This window comes from Thyridium curvatum (genome assembly GCF_004353045.1).
Source record: "Thyridium curvatum strain D216 chromosome Unknown NODE_31_length_406039_cov_82.875441, whole genome shotgun sequence".
In the NCBI taxonomy this organism is placed as follows: Eukaryota; Fungi; Ascomycota; class Sordariomycetes; order Thyridiales; family Thyridiaceae; genus Thyridium; species Thyridium curvatum.
In genome coordinates, this window is record NW_022156786.1 from 218469 (window position 1) to 233276 (window position 14808).

The 14808-nt window shown below is 52.9% G+C and overlaps 4 protein-coding genes across 4 annotated transcripts; 2 read left to right on the top strand and 2 right to left on the bottom strand.

The window, feature by feature from the left end:
- Positions 1-671: 671 nt before the first annotated feature.
- On the bottom strand, positions 672-6048 carry E0L32_005763 (uncharacterized protein; the record flags this gene model as incomplete). Its single annotated transcript, XM_031140320.1, has 7 exons — positions 672-3884; positions 3944-4345; positions 4454-4945; positions 5003-5293; positions 5345-5395; positions 5447-5992; positions 6046-6048. The coding sequence occupies 7 exons, from the start codon at positions 6046-6048 to the stop codon at positions 672-674; spliced, it is 4998 nt and encodes a 1665-aa protein (XP_030995530.1).
- A 717-nt stretch (positions 6049-6765) lies between these two features.
- E0L32_005764 (uncharacterized protein) lies at positions 6766-8140 on the top strand (the record flags this gene model as incomplete). Its single annotated transcript, XM_031140321.1, has 4 exons — positions 6766-6882; positions 6955-7723; positions 7776-7950; positions 8011-8140. The coding sequence occupies 4 exons, from the start codon at positions 6766-6768 to the stop codon at positions 8138-8140; spliced, it is 1191 nt and encodes a 396-aa protein (XP_030995531.1).
- Positions 8141-8317: 177 nt separating this feature from the next.
- On the bottom strand, positions 8318-9991 carry E0L32_005765 (uncharacterized protein; the record flags this gene model as incomplete). The annotated part of the gene is made up of 3 exons (XM_031140322.1): positions 8318-8501; positions 8563-9749; positions 9800-9991. The coding sequence occupies 3 exons, from the start codon at positions 9989-9991 to the stop codon at positions 8318-8320; spliced, it is 1563 nt and encodes a 520-aa protein (XP_030995532.1).
- A 1519-nt stretch (positions 9992-11510) lies between these two features.
- On the top strand, positions 11511-14756 carry E0L32_005766 (uncharacterized protein; the record flags this gene model as incomplete). Its single annotated transcript, XM_031140324.1, has 1 exon — positions 11511-14756. The coding sequence occupies one exon, from the start codon at positions 11511-11513 to the stop codon at positions 14754-14756; it is 3246 nt and encodes a 1081-aa protein (XP_030995533.1).
- Positions 14757-14808: the final 52 nt, after the last annotated feature.

Sequence of the window (14808 nt, forward strand, 5' to 3'; positions counted from 1 at the left end):
AATTACTTTTTCACTCCTTTAGAAGAAATTTTACGATAGATTCTCCTAGCAAGGAACATACATATTCACAGGATTTCGGGCGTGGCGTTTTCGGAATGACCCTGGACGAGATTTGGATACACCTTTGCCTCGGAAGGCAAGAATAGCCCAAGATAGAATCAGGCAGTAGGAACTAGACCATTTCTTTCTCATAAGCCAATTCCTACCGTGACTAGGTGCACAATCAGCGAGGAAGATTTGCCAAGAGTTTCGGAACCCTTTGGACGCCATAGTGTTTCTGCATCCCACGCTGTGGCGGGCGCCTCAGGTCTCTCGATCCCTACCTTGCTTGTCATCTGAGAATTCGGTATGGCGTGTGCGGCCTTGGCAACTCGATTACTCTAGTCCGAGTTCGATGCATTCTTTGTCGCAATCTAAACTGCCGGGCTGTCACGGCGCGGCGCGGCGAAACTCGTTTGGAGGTCCGAAAAGTTAGCGAGCTTTACGCGAGCTGACGCGGAGGAATTGCCGAGGCGCCATACGAAAAGGCCGACAAGCACCGGGGATAACACTTCATTACTTGGAGGGAGAAAAGAAAAGTCTCCGATGTCTATGTGTACTGTTCGGGGGAGGACGACATTATCATGCCCCCCTTGACTTCCCGTCACTCATCACTGCCCTTCATACCCTGCTCAGTCCTTGCTAACGCTCAACTCTGGCGTTCTGACGATAGCCACCTCGCCACCCTTTGGACACAAGAACGACTTTTCTCGCGTCCAGAGAGCAGACACCATTAGCGAGTCGTAGCTGACCCAGTCCCCAGGAAGCGGGAACAGCTCGCGGATCGACGAAGATGACAGGATCGAGCCGGCTGACGTTCGCCGCCCTGGGGAAGAGGAAGATTGAAGACTCGGGTCTGGCGATAGGGGCGCGTCTAGAGCCACGTCTGCATCGGTCGTGATGACAACCGGTGCTTGGTGATGGCTGATCTGGCTGAAGTCAATCTGCCAGAAACAGATTGAGAAGGATTTGGAAAGGAATACGAGTCGATTTCCCTTGACAAACCCCAAGGCTGCCCCGATCTGCGAGGCTACCTCGGATGATACGGGAATCGTCTCAATATCAGGGTCCCTGTTAATCCTGAACGGATCTGTCTTCGATGATGGCAGTAGTGACACATCAACACAGTAGAAAGACCTCTCCTGCGATGACGTCTGCCTACCATGCGGAGAGACTTGTACCAGGATGTACTTTCCGTTGGTGGAGGGAAGAATGCGGTCGACTTTGCTCTCGGCTATGGAGAACTCATTGTCGAGGGTGTCCGTGTCATGGAGAAGACTGTAGCGGTGCAACGGTTGCAGGTTCCAATCATAGATGTATGCCATCGTTGTGGACAGGCCAATGATTCTCGACTTGTCGTGGGGATGCGAGATCCATCTCATATCCGTGGCGTCCAGCTCGACAGACGACTCAACTAGCAAGCTGTCAAGGGAGATGGTGTGTATGGACGAGGACCCCTGTACCAGTATATGTGTACTGTCCTGGTGGAAGACAAGGTCCAGTATCGCACCTTTGACAGTATCGCCCAGGTGAATCTCGGTCTGGGTCTCGACTGCCACTGACTCGGGTTTCTTGCTATCAAAGGCAATCGAGGCGATAACGAGCGTCTTGATGGTGTCGGTGAAACATACTTCCTTTCCATGACGGCTCATGGCCATTGTCTCAATTCCAAAGAGGTTCTTTGCAACTTGGATGTCGACGAGCTTGCCCCGTTGTGTGTGTTGGAGGGAGACGCCTCCGCTCGCAGTCCCAGTGCAGTAGATCTGTGACCCGGAAGCTGGCGTGGCAATCACAGTAAGGGCGTCCAAGGTGGGCGTCCAGGTCACAGAGACAGCCGAGTCGTGGCCCACACTCGTCTCGCTGACACTGTCAAACGAGCCTGCTCTGCCCCGAATCTGCTCCGCCCACCGCACCAAAGCCGTCGGCTCCCAGGCACTGGCGTAGAATCCTCTCGTGTCGTACAGCCTTCGGGTGTCAGGGCTGAAGGTGATACCGCCGATCATGTCCTCGGACGCGAGGTGGTACAGCAGGTGGAAGCCCAGCGTCGTGTAGATCTTGACCGTGCCACGCGGGTCACCGGTCACAAACAGCTGGCCGTCCCGGCTCATGGCGATCTTCGATGCTCCTATGGAAATCTCTTTAGGCTCCCACCGCGGCCGCTTGCTCGTCGAGTCCTTGAAGCCCGGGCGCCATTTGAAGACGGTGCCGCCCGAGTAGACACCGAGCAAGAGCTTGTAGTTCGGGTGCCACACCAAGTCTTCTACCTCTCCGCGCTTCTTTCTCGACTGGCCTCGGCGCCAGCAGTGCCCACTGTGTTTAGGTCGACCATCAGGCTTCAGCTTCCACGCCGAGAGGGGATACCCTCTGTAGGATATGGCGAGCCGGGTCCCGTCCGGGTTCAGCGCCATGTGGCTTGGGGCGTTGAGGAAATGCCCAGGCAACTCCTTCTCGTCTATATACGCGTATTCACTCCATGCCGGAGAAGGTTCGCGGAGGTCAAGTGCTCGGACTATTCTGTCGTCAAAGGCCACGAGGAGTGTCTTGTCCTCGTTCGTGAAGATCATTGCGTGGGGTCTCGGTCTGAATTCGAGATTGTTTGCCGAGACGATGCACACGCCTGTCGAAACCTCCCAGATCTTGGTCATCTCGGAGCCGTAGGACGCAAGTAGGCTCCCTGTGCTGGTAAGCGCCATGTGGGAGATGCGCTCGAGGTTGTCAAAGGGGCTGTATGTCGTCTGCTCAAAGGTCGATGAATCGTACATAAAGACCTTTCCGGTCGGAGCCAGGACCGCAATTTGCGATCCTGCCGCAGAGACAGCGGTAGATGCCACGCGGGTCCCAAACGTCATCCTTGCCAGGGAATCATCCCACTTCTCCATTGACGAGAGGCCGCCAGATACGGAAAGGTTCTTTGCCTCCTTCTGTCCGAATTGCTGGTAGATGGGCGAGCCACGTGGACAGAATGGCGGGATGGACTTGTAAATGAGACGGGGGTTGCGGAGTAGGACTGCGCCGAACTTCCCAGCAATCTTGATGAGATCGATGGCCCAGTTATCGAGCAGCTCGTATAATTGCATAATCTGTTGCTGGTTGTTGTCTTGCTGCCAAAACGTGTTCACCTTCAGTTTTGCGGCATAGTCCGATAATCTCTTGGAAGCATGAGGAAGTTCTCGCAGCCGCGCACTGGATGCCAAGTAATGGATCCAGATCAACACCCATTCCTTGTTGGACTTGGTCTCTGTCAGGAACTTCCTTAGCGTTTCGAGGACAGTCGAATCGCCTGGAGGAGTCATGGAGAGGTGGTAGGACCAGAAGCTCGCAGAGTAGTCCAGGAACTCGACCGCTTGGTTCTTTCGAATCTTGGTCTTGAGATCGTTGGGCTGCATCAAGGTCGCCATGCAGCTGTGAAACATCTGTGAATGAGCAGCACGCTTGTCTATCTTGAACGGATGATCACTCATGCTGAATAGGTACTCTCTCGCGGTCTGATGGATCATGGCCAGTCTCGGGCCAAGCGATTCATCCTTTTTGTCATTACCTTCCTCGATTATGATGAAACCAGAGCAGACTCCGACGAGAGATGCTCGAAAGTGGTCCTCGTGAGTCAATTCTTGCCCTATGATCTGCGCCATCTCGCGCACCGTCAGTGCTCGGTTTGCGCAGTTGACACACTGGAGGACCTTGGTCGCCATGGCTCTGTCTTGTTGCGAGCTCTGGGCGATTGTCCGGGCCATGCGGTCATAGAGCGCATCCATGCCTTTCTGGAAGCCGTATATGGCTTGTTTCATTTCGTCGTAGCTTCGGTTTTGCAACGAGTTCAGCTCGGCCACAACCAGTTTCACAAACTAATCTCTCTAGTCAGTAAGAAGCTTTAAGCGATATGGGGCGATACGAGATCACTGACGAGAAAGTTGTTCTCGGCTCGCTTCATCAGCGTGTTAATGAGTTTCTCCTTTAGCTCAGGGCTCCCCGTGAAGAGGACCTCGGCCCGAATGAAGTGACGGATGTCTTCCAATCGGCCACCAAGGCTGATGGCAGCGGGAGACAATGGCTCAAACGCAGCAATGAGCTCCGGGGTATTTCGGCTGGTAATCAAGACGCGGATCATGGGGGAAGAGGACAGGAGCTCTTGAATGAGCTCCAAGAAGCCTCTAGGATTTTCTGCCTCGTCTAGGCCATCTATCACCCAAAATGAAGGCGTAGCCTGTTCTGTTCGGAAGAGAATAGATCTGAATAGCCGCTCCCACACGGACTTGGCATCCATAGCTTCAAAATCGAGATTCTCTGCTTTCAGAGTAATGAGTCTCTGCAAAAAGTCTGGTGAGCTCTGTGCAAGTTGATACACTATTGATCGAAGCAGTAGGCTCAGCGTCCTCTTCCTTGGATGCCCATGCCGTATGAAGAAGTATTGTACCACAGCATTTCGGTCTTCCAGTTCCTTGATCACATAGGACGAAAGTACCGATTTGCCTGTTGCGGCACCTCCACTGTTCCACAGAAGTCGCGATGATGGCTGCTCTGAGCGGGACCAGTCTTGGTAGTCCTGTTCGTCGAGAATCCAATCGCAGGTGCCAGCTTTCCATTGGCCGCGATAGAATAATAAGTCGTCGCTTGGGAGCTCCTTGAGTGCTAACAGTGCCTTCAGACTATCGACACTTCCGTGATCCGGTAGGGTATCCAGGTTTGTCGTGTCAACTGGTTGCTCGGCACTGGCTCGGCGCTGGGGTGCATTCGCCGAGGTCCGCTGCACAACCTTCCTCATCAAGTCCCTCAGTGCACTTCGGACGATGAGGTAGTTGGGATCTTGGCGACTGTTGTACTTGCAGACGTTGTGATGGTCGGCATCGAGTGCCCTCGAAATCTCGTCGGGGTAACCCAGGACGGATGTTTCCTTTCCGAGCAGCATCTTCGCGCGCCATCAGCACCATATAGTCGAGCGCGAAGTGTGATAATTGCAACTCACGACTTTGGCATTCTTGAGCCCTATTGATGTCGGTTGCGTCTCGTAGAAGGAGACCAGCTTGAACCGTTTCGCAATATGCCGGAAGCTCTCGGCCTGACTTTCCAGCGTGAATGACGTCGGTAAAAGATCATTGACATATTGCTTGCCTTTCGATACTATCACGCTCTGCAGGATCCGGTTCAAGAGCTGCGCTACCTGGGCGCCACGGTGAGGCGTCGCTAGGAAGACGAGAGCTTCGACGGCGTTGATGATGTTTTCGTATTCTGGGCGGCGAGAGCCTTGTATGCAGACCTAAATCAAGTCAGAAGATCAACAGAAAGTCACACAAGCGTAGAGGCCTACTTCTTTCACAATGAGGCCTCCCATGCTATGCGCGACGAAAATCAGAGGCACCTTGAACCGGTCAGTGGGTGATCAGGTGCCAAGGAGCATAACTTGACTCACAGAACCAATATTGAGGTTATTATTGTCATCATCCTCCGCGTACTTCAGGTCGTGAAGTAAGTTCTCGGCGAAATCGAGTACCGAAGTCTTGCCATCACCTGCCTTGTGAAACGCCGAGTTATACCCGTACGTCAGGGTTCGCGCCAAGCAGAGATCCGACTCGAGCGCCAGAAAGGTGAGCGGCCAGAACAGCTCCGGGTTCTTGTTCTTCGACCAAGTCCACCGACTCGTCCCACCAAGTCCGTGGACAAAGACGATGTCGGCCTTGTGTCCATTGTTCGGGGTGTAGACGACGCGTAGCCCGAGCGGCCCTGAGTCTGGCCCGCGAACGCTGTTTGGGGCGGAGGAATACGCCGAATCTATGGTGCCAGCGGAGAGAGATCGAGTAATCCCCCCTGGAGGAAACTCGGACGCCTCGCCTGTGGCAGACAACCGCCTCGAGGGACTTACCGCTCTGATGGAGGCGGATTCAAGCTGCTCTGAGAGTGGCTCACGGCGATCTTCACTGCCCCTCTTCCGAAAGCCGGACAACTTCCGGAACTGTTTCTACACCTGTCAGAGTCGCACGGCCACCACAAATTCGTTCGTCAGGACCATACCATGATGACAGATTGTGTAACAACTAATGCAACGCAAAACGACGCTGTGCAATGCACTTCAAAGCCCCTTCGCCATGCACAGAAGACGGAAAGAAAGAGAGATAGCACATGAGCACAAAAAAAAGAAAAGTCCCAGCAGGAAGGTACATTTCTAATGAATATATGCACGAGCATGCAGAAATGTGCAGAACTGCGGCTGGGCTGACTTGTCGATCGGGGGCCAAAAGTACCCAACACTCCTATTGGGCCGAGGACAGGCGCCGAGTCTGCCCAGAGGCATTAGGGTGTCATATCTGCAGCGATATCCGGGGTCTTGATAGGTGTACGGAGCAAGCGAGAAACGCTACGGCACGGTGCATCCAGTGTCGCATCAGCCTTTCAAACTGCCTGCAGCACACATCACGCTTGTAAATGTTGCGGACATCAGGCTCCGCCATCCTTGCCCAAGCGGTCTCGGACCCCTTCTCACGATAGACAGGGAGCGCCTTATAATCAAGTGGTGATGCCTGGGTCGAGATGAGATGCGAACTATCGGCAACAACCCAACAGCGTGCTATTAGAACTTACTGCAGAGGCTTGTCATGGCTACAACGGTCGACGGATGGGTAGAAGGTGTCGATGGTGATTTCCGCCTCCACAATGCGGTTCTTGAGGGTAAACTGCATTCCTATCTCCCCATACTATCGAGTGGTCAGTATTCTAATCAAGATATCGGTAGCTATGCCCGGTGGAACCAGAGTGACACATGCGCGCCGATTCGGCGACTCAGCATGGACCAAGACCGCCAAAATCGAGACTATTACGCCAGAGGGGACACCAAAAACCTACTTTCTCAAGGTCAGATCTATATGCCATCATTCTAGCTCCTCCGGAATGGTTAGAGATGTGTGCTGATCAACTGGCATATAGGTAGCAGCAGGACCCAGCGCACGAGCTATGTGTGAAGGCGAGTTCGTTTCCGCAAAACTCATACGAGAAGCTGTGCCGAACATGGTCCCGGAGCCCTATGGTTGGGGTTCGTACTTTGACGACTCAGCAAATGCATCATCCACCGAGCCAGAGGCGGATTCTTTCCAGAGCGACGAATCAGAGAGCGATTCTGAAAGCGAGCCCGGTAGTGACTGGACGTCGATAGCTTCTTCTGACGACGCCAGCGAAGCAGACAACCCAGGCGGCACTGGCGGCGCGGACGAAGACCAAGATGAGCGAGATACCAAGACTTATTTCTACCTGGGCGAGTTCAAGCATATGGACTTTGACGAGCTCCCGGACCCAGACAAGTTGCTCGGCATGTTGGCCAAGATGCACACGAAGGGCACGTCCCCGAATGGCATGTTCGGATTTCCCGTCGCAACCGCCTGTGGACGGATGCAAAGGACCGTGACATGGGAGAAGAGCTGGGCCAAGTCCTTTGCCTACCAGCTCAAGAACGTCATGCAGTATGACATGGAGAAGCATGGACCCTGGCCTGAGTTTGAGGAGGTGTGTGACGAGATCATCGAGGTCGTGGTCCCGCGACTACTCAATCCGTTGCAGGAAGATGGGCGCGAGCTCCGGCCCGCCTTAGTTCACGGCGACTTCTGGGAGAAGAACATTGCCCTGGACCACGACACAAAGGAGATTGTGGTCTTTGACCCGGGATGTGTCTATGCACACAACGAGATGGAATTCGGAACCTGTGAGTCTATCTATAATACCTGGGATGGATGGGAATGCTAACTTGAGAACAGGGAGGAGCCAATGGGCTACTCATTTTGTCACAAAACCTGAGTACAAAGCTGCTTATGACAAGCTGATTCAACCTTCCGAGCCGAAGGAACAGTACAACGACCGACTGCGTCTCTACATTGTCCGATCCCACCTCAATGGTTCGGCGGGAGATTTCGGGACCGAGCTGAGGCAGCTGTAAGTTCCTGCTCTCGACCTCTTAGCAATGATTCGCAGACAACTGACCATGGCTCATAGTGCGTACAATGACATGCTCTTCCTCTGTGAGAAGTACGGGAAGCTGCCAGGACAGGACAGATACGATCCTCAGAAAGACCTCCAGGTTACTGGAGCATACAAGGCCTTCGATCCGACGATCGAAAGATGATTGTTGCGGCCAAAGTGGAGTAGCAATCAATAGTTATGGATCAAATACAAAAGGCCTTCTGAACGCAATAGTCACGCTTTCAAGACACTCTAATGGTCCTAGATTTCAAGTCTTTCCACTATCTACTCTATGCGGTCTACTGAAAGCTTTACGAATTGTAGGACTAGCCTTTCTGATTCACACCTCAGCAACAGATTGAGTTCTCTTTCTGATACTGAGCTTGTACCCGAAAGGCGGCGGCGAGACATAACTCAGCCACGGGTTCCGAGGCCGAGGATCCTCGTTGGGCTTGATGTCGTACTGCAGAAGCATCTGAGCAAAGAGCAGTTTCATCAAGTGGTTTGCAAAGAAGCGGCCAGCGCTGGTCGAAGCATTAGTGAACTGTGAAAACAAGTTCATCGGGTAAGGGAAGAATGGCTTACCAGGAGTACTTCCCATGGCTAAACGCCAAGTAATTCTCATTGGTCTTGGCAAAGTTGAGACCGTCAAGTTTCTCCGGCTCCTTGTCTTTTGTAAAGCGCAAGGGGTCAAACTCAAACTGCTCTCCAGGGTAGACGTCATCGTCGTGATGGATTCCATAGCTTCCCACGCCGATCTTTGCGCCACATGGGATGTGTTCGCCTGAAGGAAGCGTCACACCGTCCTTGGCGACTACCACCTTAACGACACCGTGCGAGAACCCCCAAAGTCGCAGACTTTCGGTCAAGACACTGTCAATCTTTGGCAACTTGGCGACTTCAGCCCTGGTCCAACGCGCCGAGGGGGGCTCGGTCCTCGAAGCAACAGCTGCCTCCTCTCGAAGCTGTTGTTGGAGGGCGAGGCTATCCGGTGCGTGTGCCAAGTCAATCAAAACGTTCTCGAGGGTGATGGCTTGGACCTGGATGGCAGCCCAGTTCAGGATGGCCAGGAGCCTTGTCGTCTGGCTGGTGGTTTGGCAAGGGTCTTCATTGCGGCGGTAAGCTTCCTCGATCAGTTCCGTCAAGAGGTCCCTTTTTGCATCATCGCTTGCTGGTTTCTCTGACCCGAGCCTGCCCACGCGCTCTTTAATGATTGGGCTGACTCGGCGAGCCTGGCGTGTGAACTGGACCCAGTCGTAGCGCGCCAGAACAGGGCCGACGAGGGGTCGGAGGATATTTGGTGTGAGCTGAATGAGTAGCGCTTCAACAAGGATGAACTTGGCGAAGCGTGTCGTACTGCCGATATAAGTAGCGTCTCGGCACAGAGGCAGTCCGACGTAGACACGGCTCACTACTCGACTCATAATCTGGAGCATAGCGTCCAGTAAGTCGATCTCCTTCCAATCATTGTCATCACTGCCCCATAGCAGCGCAAGTGCATCGTTGATCTCCTCTATTATGTCGTCGGTCTTGTTGTTAAGCTCTTTCGTAATCTGTTTGATGACATTGACAACGAAGGTCCACTCGGCATCACTTGCCGCGACACAGTTGAGGAACGTGTGGTCTGCAGCCAAGAATACGTTGTTGCTCTCACGTTGACTTAGCACACTGGCCGGCTGTTTGGTAAGCCATGAGAACTGTGACTTAGGCAGAATAACTTGGTGCCCGGTGAACAAGTCTGGAAGGATGTATGGCCGGTTCACTTTGGTGTGCTTGGCATCAGTCAGCTTTGAACGGTCGAAATTGAAGGTACTGAGCTTACTTCAACATGGCCTGCCCAGAGAAGGGAGTCAAGATGGAGTACACTCTTGAACGAAGCGCGCCCACGAGACAGAAAAGAGCCATCCGAGCCTGCAAAGGATAGTGTCTTCGGGAGGCCTTGGTAGGAGAATACGCGGTACCATACATAGTAGAGCGTACCAAAGAGGATCGCAACGGAGATGACGACGAACATGTTGAGATACACCAGGTACTGTCTAATTTGGTTCGGCTCTGTTAATCCAGTGTCAAAAGGCTTCGTAGAGCTTTCAAATGCACAGTGGATGCTCACCCTATTTATGCTCACTGGAAAATGATTCCAGAACACGGACATGAGACAGCTCAGCAGTATGAGAGGATGAATGCTAGACTCGGTGTCTCACACATTACCACTAGGGTGCTGTTCTAGAATAGCCCGATTGGCCAGCATTAGGACCGAGCCATGCCTCAGAAGGTGGCATTCTTCATCTGATACCCAGGCATGTCAGCATGACTGGCGTTTACGAAGGCGAGAGCACGGCACATTCAAACGAGCTTATCAACACTAGTTCATGACCAAATATAGACTCTGGGGCTGGAGTTCGAGCCCCTTCCCCAAAGCCTCAGGGTCGGAACGATGAGCCAGAGAGTTCAGGGTTTCATGAGCTTTGAAGGATTACCTATCACAACTCGTCTACTCACCAGGGACCATCCTATCATATCTCAATCACGGACAATCAAATTTTTGGGGGCTTTGATGTTGTCTCTTGGAAGGATTTACGTCCTTAATGCAAGGAAAACTATACTACTTGCTTCCCCTTTGTGTACGTGGCGTGCTAGGCTGAGAGGCACATAAGAGCTTTGCTAAAATAGTACCCGAGATCCGGGCGAATGATCCCGTATCTTAACGCAATCAAGCATTGAACTTAGCCGCCTTTCATGCAAGTAAGACGGTACGGGAGGACTTGGTGAGCATACATGGCCAGCCAATCTCTTGTCAGACCCTGTTAAGCTTCTCTAGTGCCCCAAGGGGCTGCTGCCATTTTCTTAGATAATATGTGCAAGACAACGTGTCAGTCTATCATGGACGTATGGACAGCTCACTCGAAAACCACCCAATAAAGTCACCTCGCTGGACATTCAGAGTCCTTCGGAGCACAAGATTGATTGAGCTCACATGTGAAACCTTGATCACGTAATACGTAATCCGCAATGCAGCAACGGGATGGTATCTCGGTTATCACAGAGCGGAGAGCTTTTGGCATATGGCAAAGGAAATGGGGTTTTTTATTGCTTGACATTGGTGCATGCACCTTCTCCTGTTCTGATGAGCCCTTCGACCGGGTATATCGTTGCCGCCTGCGAATCTTCCCGGCATTAGGCGGGCCTGTCAGCCGAGACTGCGGACTACCTTGATACCCAATGCGGCATACCCAGGTATATGTAACAGTAAGCTGACTTAGGTAGGTACCTTCAACCTTGCCTAGGTCGGCGAGCTGATATGCAAGACACGTTGGTGTAACTACAAGCCGAACAAAAGGACCTCTGAGAGGCACAAACGCTTCGCGGAATGCTCAATACGGTTGCTGTGGCACGCCACAATCGCCGCGTCGCAGCGCGTTTTTGAATCAAGCATCTGTCGTACGTTGATGAAAAACTGCGCGACAATTCCAAAATATTGCAGTCTCGACAAACACGCCAGTTACATGAGCCGGTCGATGCAGGAATTCTACACAATGGCCCATTCAGACACGATGCCGAATGATGAAGCCCTCAGTTCAGAAGCACTTGTAGAGTCGCAGGACTTCGAATGCTCATCTGTGCCCACCGCTGCGAAAGACAGGCTCGTCTATGATGTCTTTTATGACCAAGTCAAACTTCGGCCCCTTGCACCGGCCGTACACGCTTGGGATGGAGACCTAACCTACAGCCAGCTAGATGAGCTCTCCTCACGGCTTGCCGCACACATCTCGTCATTCGGAGTGAGACCCGACGACATCGTGCCGATCCTCTGTGACAAGGCCGCTGTCACCATCGTCTGCATGCTTGCCGTGTTGAAAGCCAATGGGGCTTTTGTAGCGCTTGATGTATCGCATCCAGATGAGCGACTACAGGAGATCATCCAAGGCACGAAGGCTACTCTATTGTTGACCTCGCCGAACCAACACGATCGCCTGTCTCACGCCACTGGACTCAGAAGGGTCGATGTCTCAATGCGCAGCGTGGCCGACTTGAGCAGCAGTGCCAGTCCACTGAATCACGAGGCCATCGTGTCGCCTAACAATCTGATGTATGCCGTCTTCACATCGGGGAGCACTGGTCGACCCAAAGGCGTCATGATTGAGCACCAAGCGTTCGTGACGAGTGCTCTTGCCCACGGCTCCGACCAAAACCTCAGCCCAGAGTCGCGTGTCCTGCAGTTCGCCTCATACGCATTCGACCCATCTCTCATGGACATATTTACGACCTTGATCTTTGGCGGATGTGTGTGCGTTCCAACGGAAGAGGAGCGACTCGGCGACATTGCCGATTTTGTCAACCGGGCTGAGGTCAATACACTCATGGTTACTCCATCATACGCCAAGTTGCTCGATCCAGCTAGCATGCCCGGGTTGAAGCAACTTGGCGTTGGGGGAGAGAGCGTGCCGTCTGACTTGATGAAGAAGTGGCTTCCTCATGTCGATGTGTACATCTCGTACGGGCCGGCAGAGGCTTCCATCCAAGCAGCTGGGCTGCGAGTCGAGAGAGGGAGTATCGCGCCTCCCAGTGGAACTATTGGCTACCCAACTGGCTGTGTCATCGATGTCGTAGAGGAATCTCAGTACGACCAGACAGCAGAAGAGGGAGAATTCGGCGAGTTACTCATCGAAGGTCCCACCCTCGCTCGCGGCTATCTCGACGACAGAGCAAAGACAGAGGCATCGTTCTTTACGCGCACCATCGGAGGAGTAGATCGGCGGACATATAAAACGGGTGATCTGGTCCGGCGCCACATCAACGGCACAATCCAATTTGTTGGCCGGAAAGACACACAAGTCAAGGTTCACGGGATGCGGGTCGAACTCTCGGAAATCGAAACACGACTCTCAAATGTGCCTTGCCTGTCCTCGGACTTGAAGGTCGCAGTCGAGAAAGTCGAACACTCCGCGTTGGCGAGTCAATCAGCCCTTGTCGCATTCATCAGTGGTTCGACAAAGGCAGGCATGCAGACCACACCAGAAGTTGACTGGGACCAGACTGAGGAGCTGCAATCCAGGGTGCCAGGAATTCAAAAGGAGCTTGAGAAATTCCTACCAGTACCTCTTGTTCCCTCCATATATGTCCCACTTTCCTTTCTTCCCTTCACCTCGTCGCATAAAACCGATCGCACGTCGCTACGGCGACTCGTTTCACAGATTCTTCCAGATGAGCTGCAAAGGCTACAAGGAGCAAGAGACCTGAATCACAGCACAAGACCTTGCACACAGGATGAGTCTGCGTTGCGCGAGCTTTGGGCACTTGCCCTAGAACGTCCAGCGGAAAACATTGGCCCTGATAGCCACTTCATCCATCTTGGAGGAGACTCGGTGACGAGCATCAAGCTGGTTACAATCGCAAGAAGCCGCGGCGTGCATCTAACATCGACTTTGATTCTTTCAAGCCCAATTCTGAGCGATATGGCCGAAAATGCGTTTAGTACGGGACTGCAGAGTGGATTACATCCCATCCAGCCGTTCTCTCTGCTCCCCCAGTCACAGGAAGAGCTATGCACCATAGCGGCTGGTATTTGCAGGGTCCCAGCCGAAGAAGTCGAAGATGTTGTGCCCATGGCTATCAACCAGATGCGATGGTACGCTCAGACGTTGACGAGGCCAGAAGCATGGTTGGATCAACACTACTTCCGCCTCCCTGCAGACACAGACCTTGTCCAGTTCCAGACGGCCCTTAATGCGACTACAAAGACAGCAGAGCTGTTACGATCTCGAGTTATCATTGACTCGAACAAGCGAATGCTGTTCGCTGTAATAAAGCCCCAACCAGTCGAGCTTGAGATCGTCTCTGGTAGCTTGGAGACTTATCTGGCGCAGGACATACAGAACCCCATGGGGCTTGGTATGCCCCTGAGTCGCTATGTGATCACCAAAGACGCCAAAACGGGCGAGCAGGCATTTGTCTGGACAATCCATCACGCCATCTACGATGGGTACTCCATTTCGATGCTCCTTCAGATGATCGACCAACTCTACCGAGGCTCTGCGCCGACGCCTTTGACCCCGTTTAAACACTATATGAAGGAGCAAAGTCAAGAATATCTCATGAGTGGAGATACATTCTGGAAAGATTATTTGGCCTCGGCGTCGTGGGTCGAGTTTCCGACAATCCCACCTCCGGAGAATAAGCAACCTCCATCTAGTGAGAGGTTTACCAGAACAATGGGCATCACTGCACCTCCCGGAATCACCGTTGCAAACATGATTCGTGTGGCGTATGCCATAGCCCTCTCGAAGCACTGTGCTGACCCCACAGACGTCCTGTTTCTCGAGAGCACAGGCGGCCGAAACTCGTCCTTGCCAGGCATTGGCCGTGTCGCAGGCCCAACCCTCGTGACCGTCCCTACGCGAATATTACTACCACCTGCTCGCACAGATGTCGAAGTGTTGGCCGTCACGCAAACCTCTCTTGCCAAGCGGATGATGTTCGAAGACTTTCCGATCCAGCGTCTTTTACCTCTTTGCCCACCTCTAGAACTTCGATCCATCTTAACCATCGATGACGAGGCGTTTCTGTCCACGGGGATCAAGGACGGTCTTTTCAGAGACGGAAATACAGCACTGAGGGTGGATGAGAGCAGGGACGTGCCATTGATGTTTAGGTGTACATTGCGTGGCACAGAACTAGATGTTCATGTCAGATTCGATGGCAATATAGTCAGAAGCGACGAGATCGAGGAGTTTGTGGGAACATTTGAAGATTCCTTGGGAAGCCTGAGATGTGTGAGATAGGAACGCAGTCGTACTGATGCCAAGGTGTTTGCTTATAGCAGAATCTGAGCTG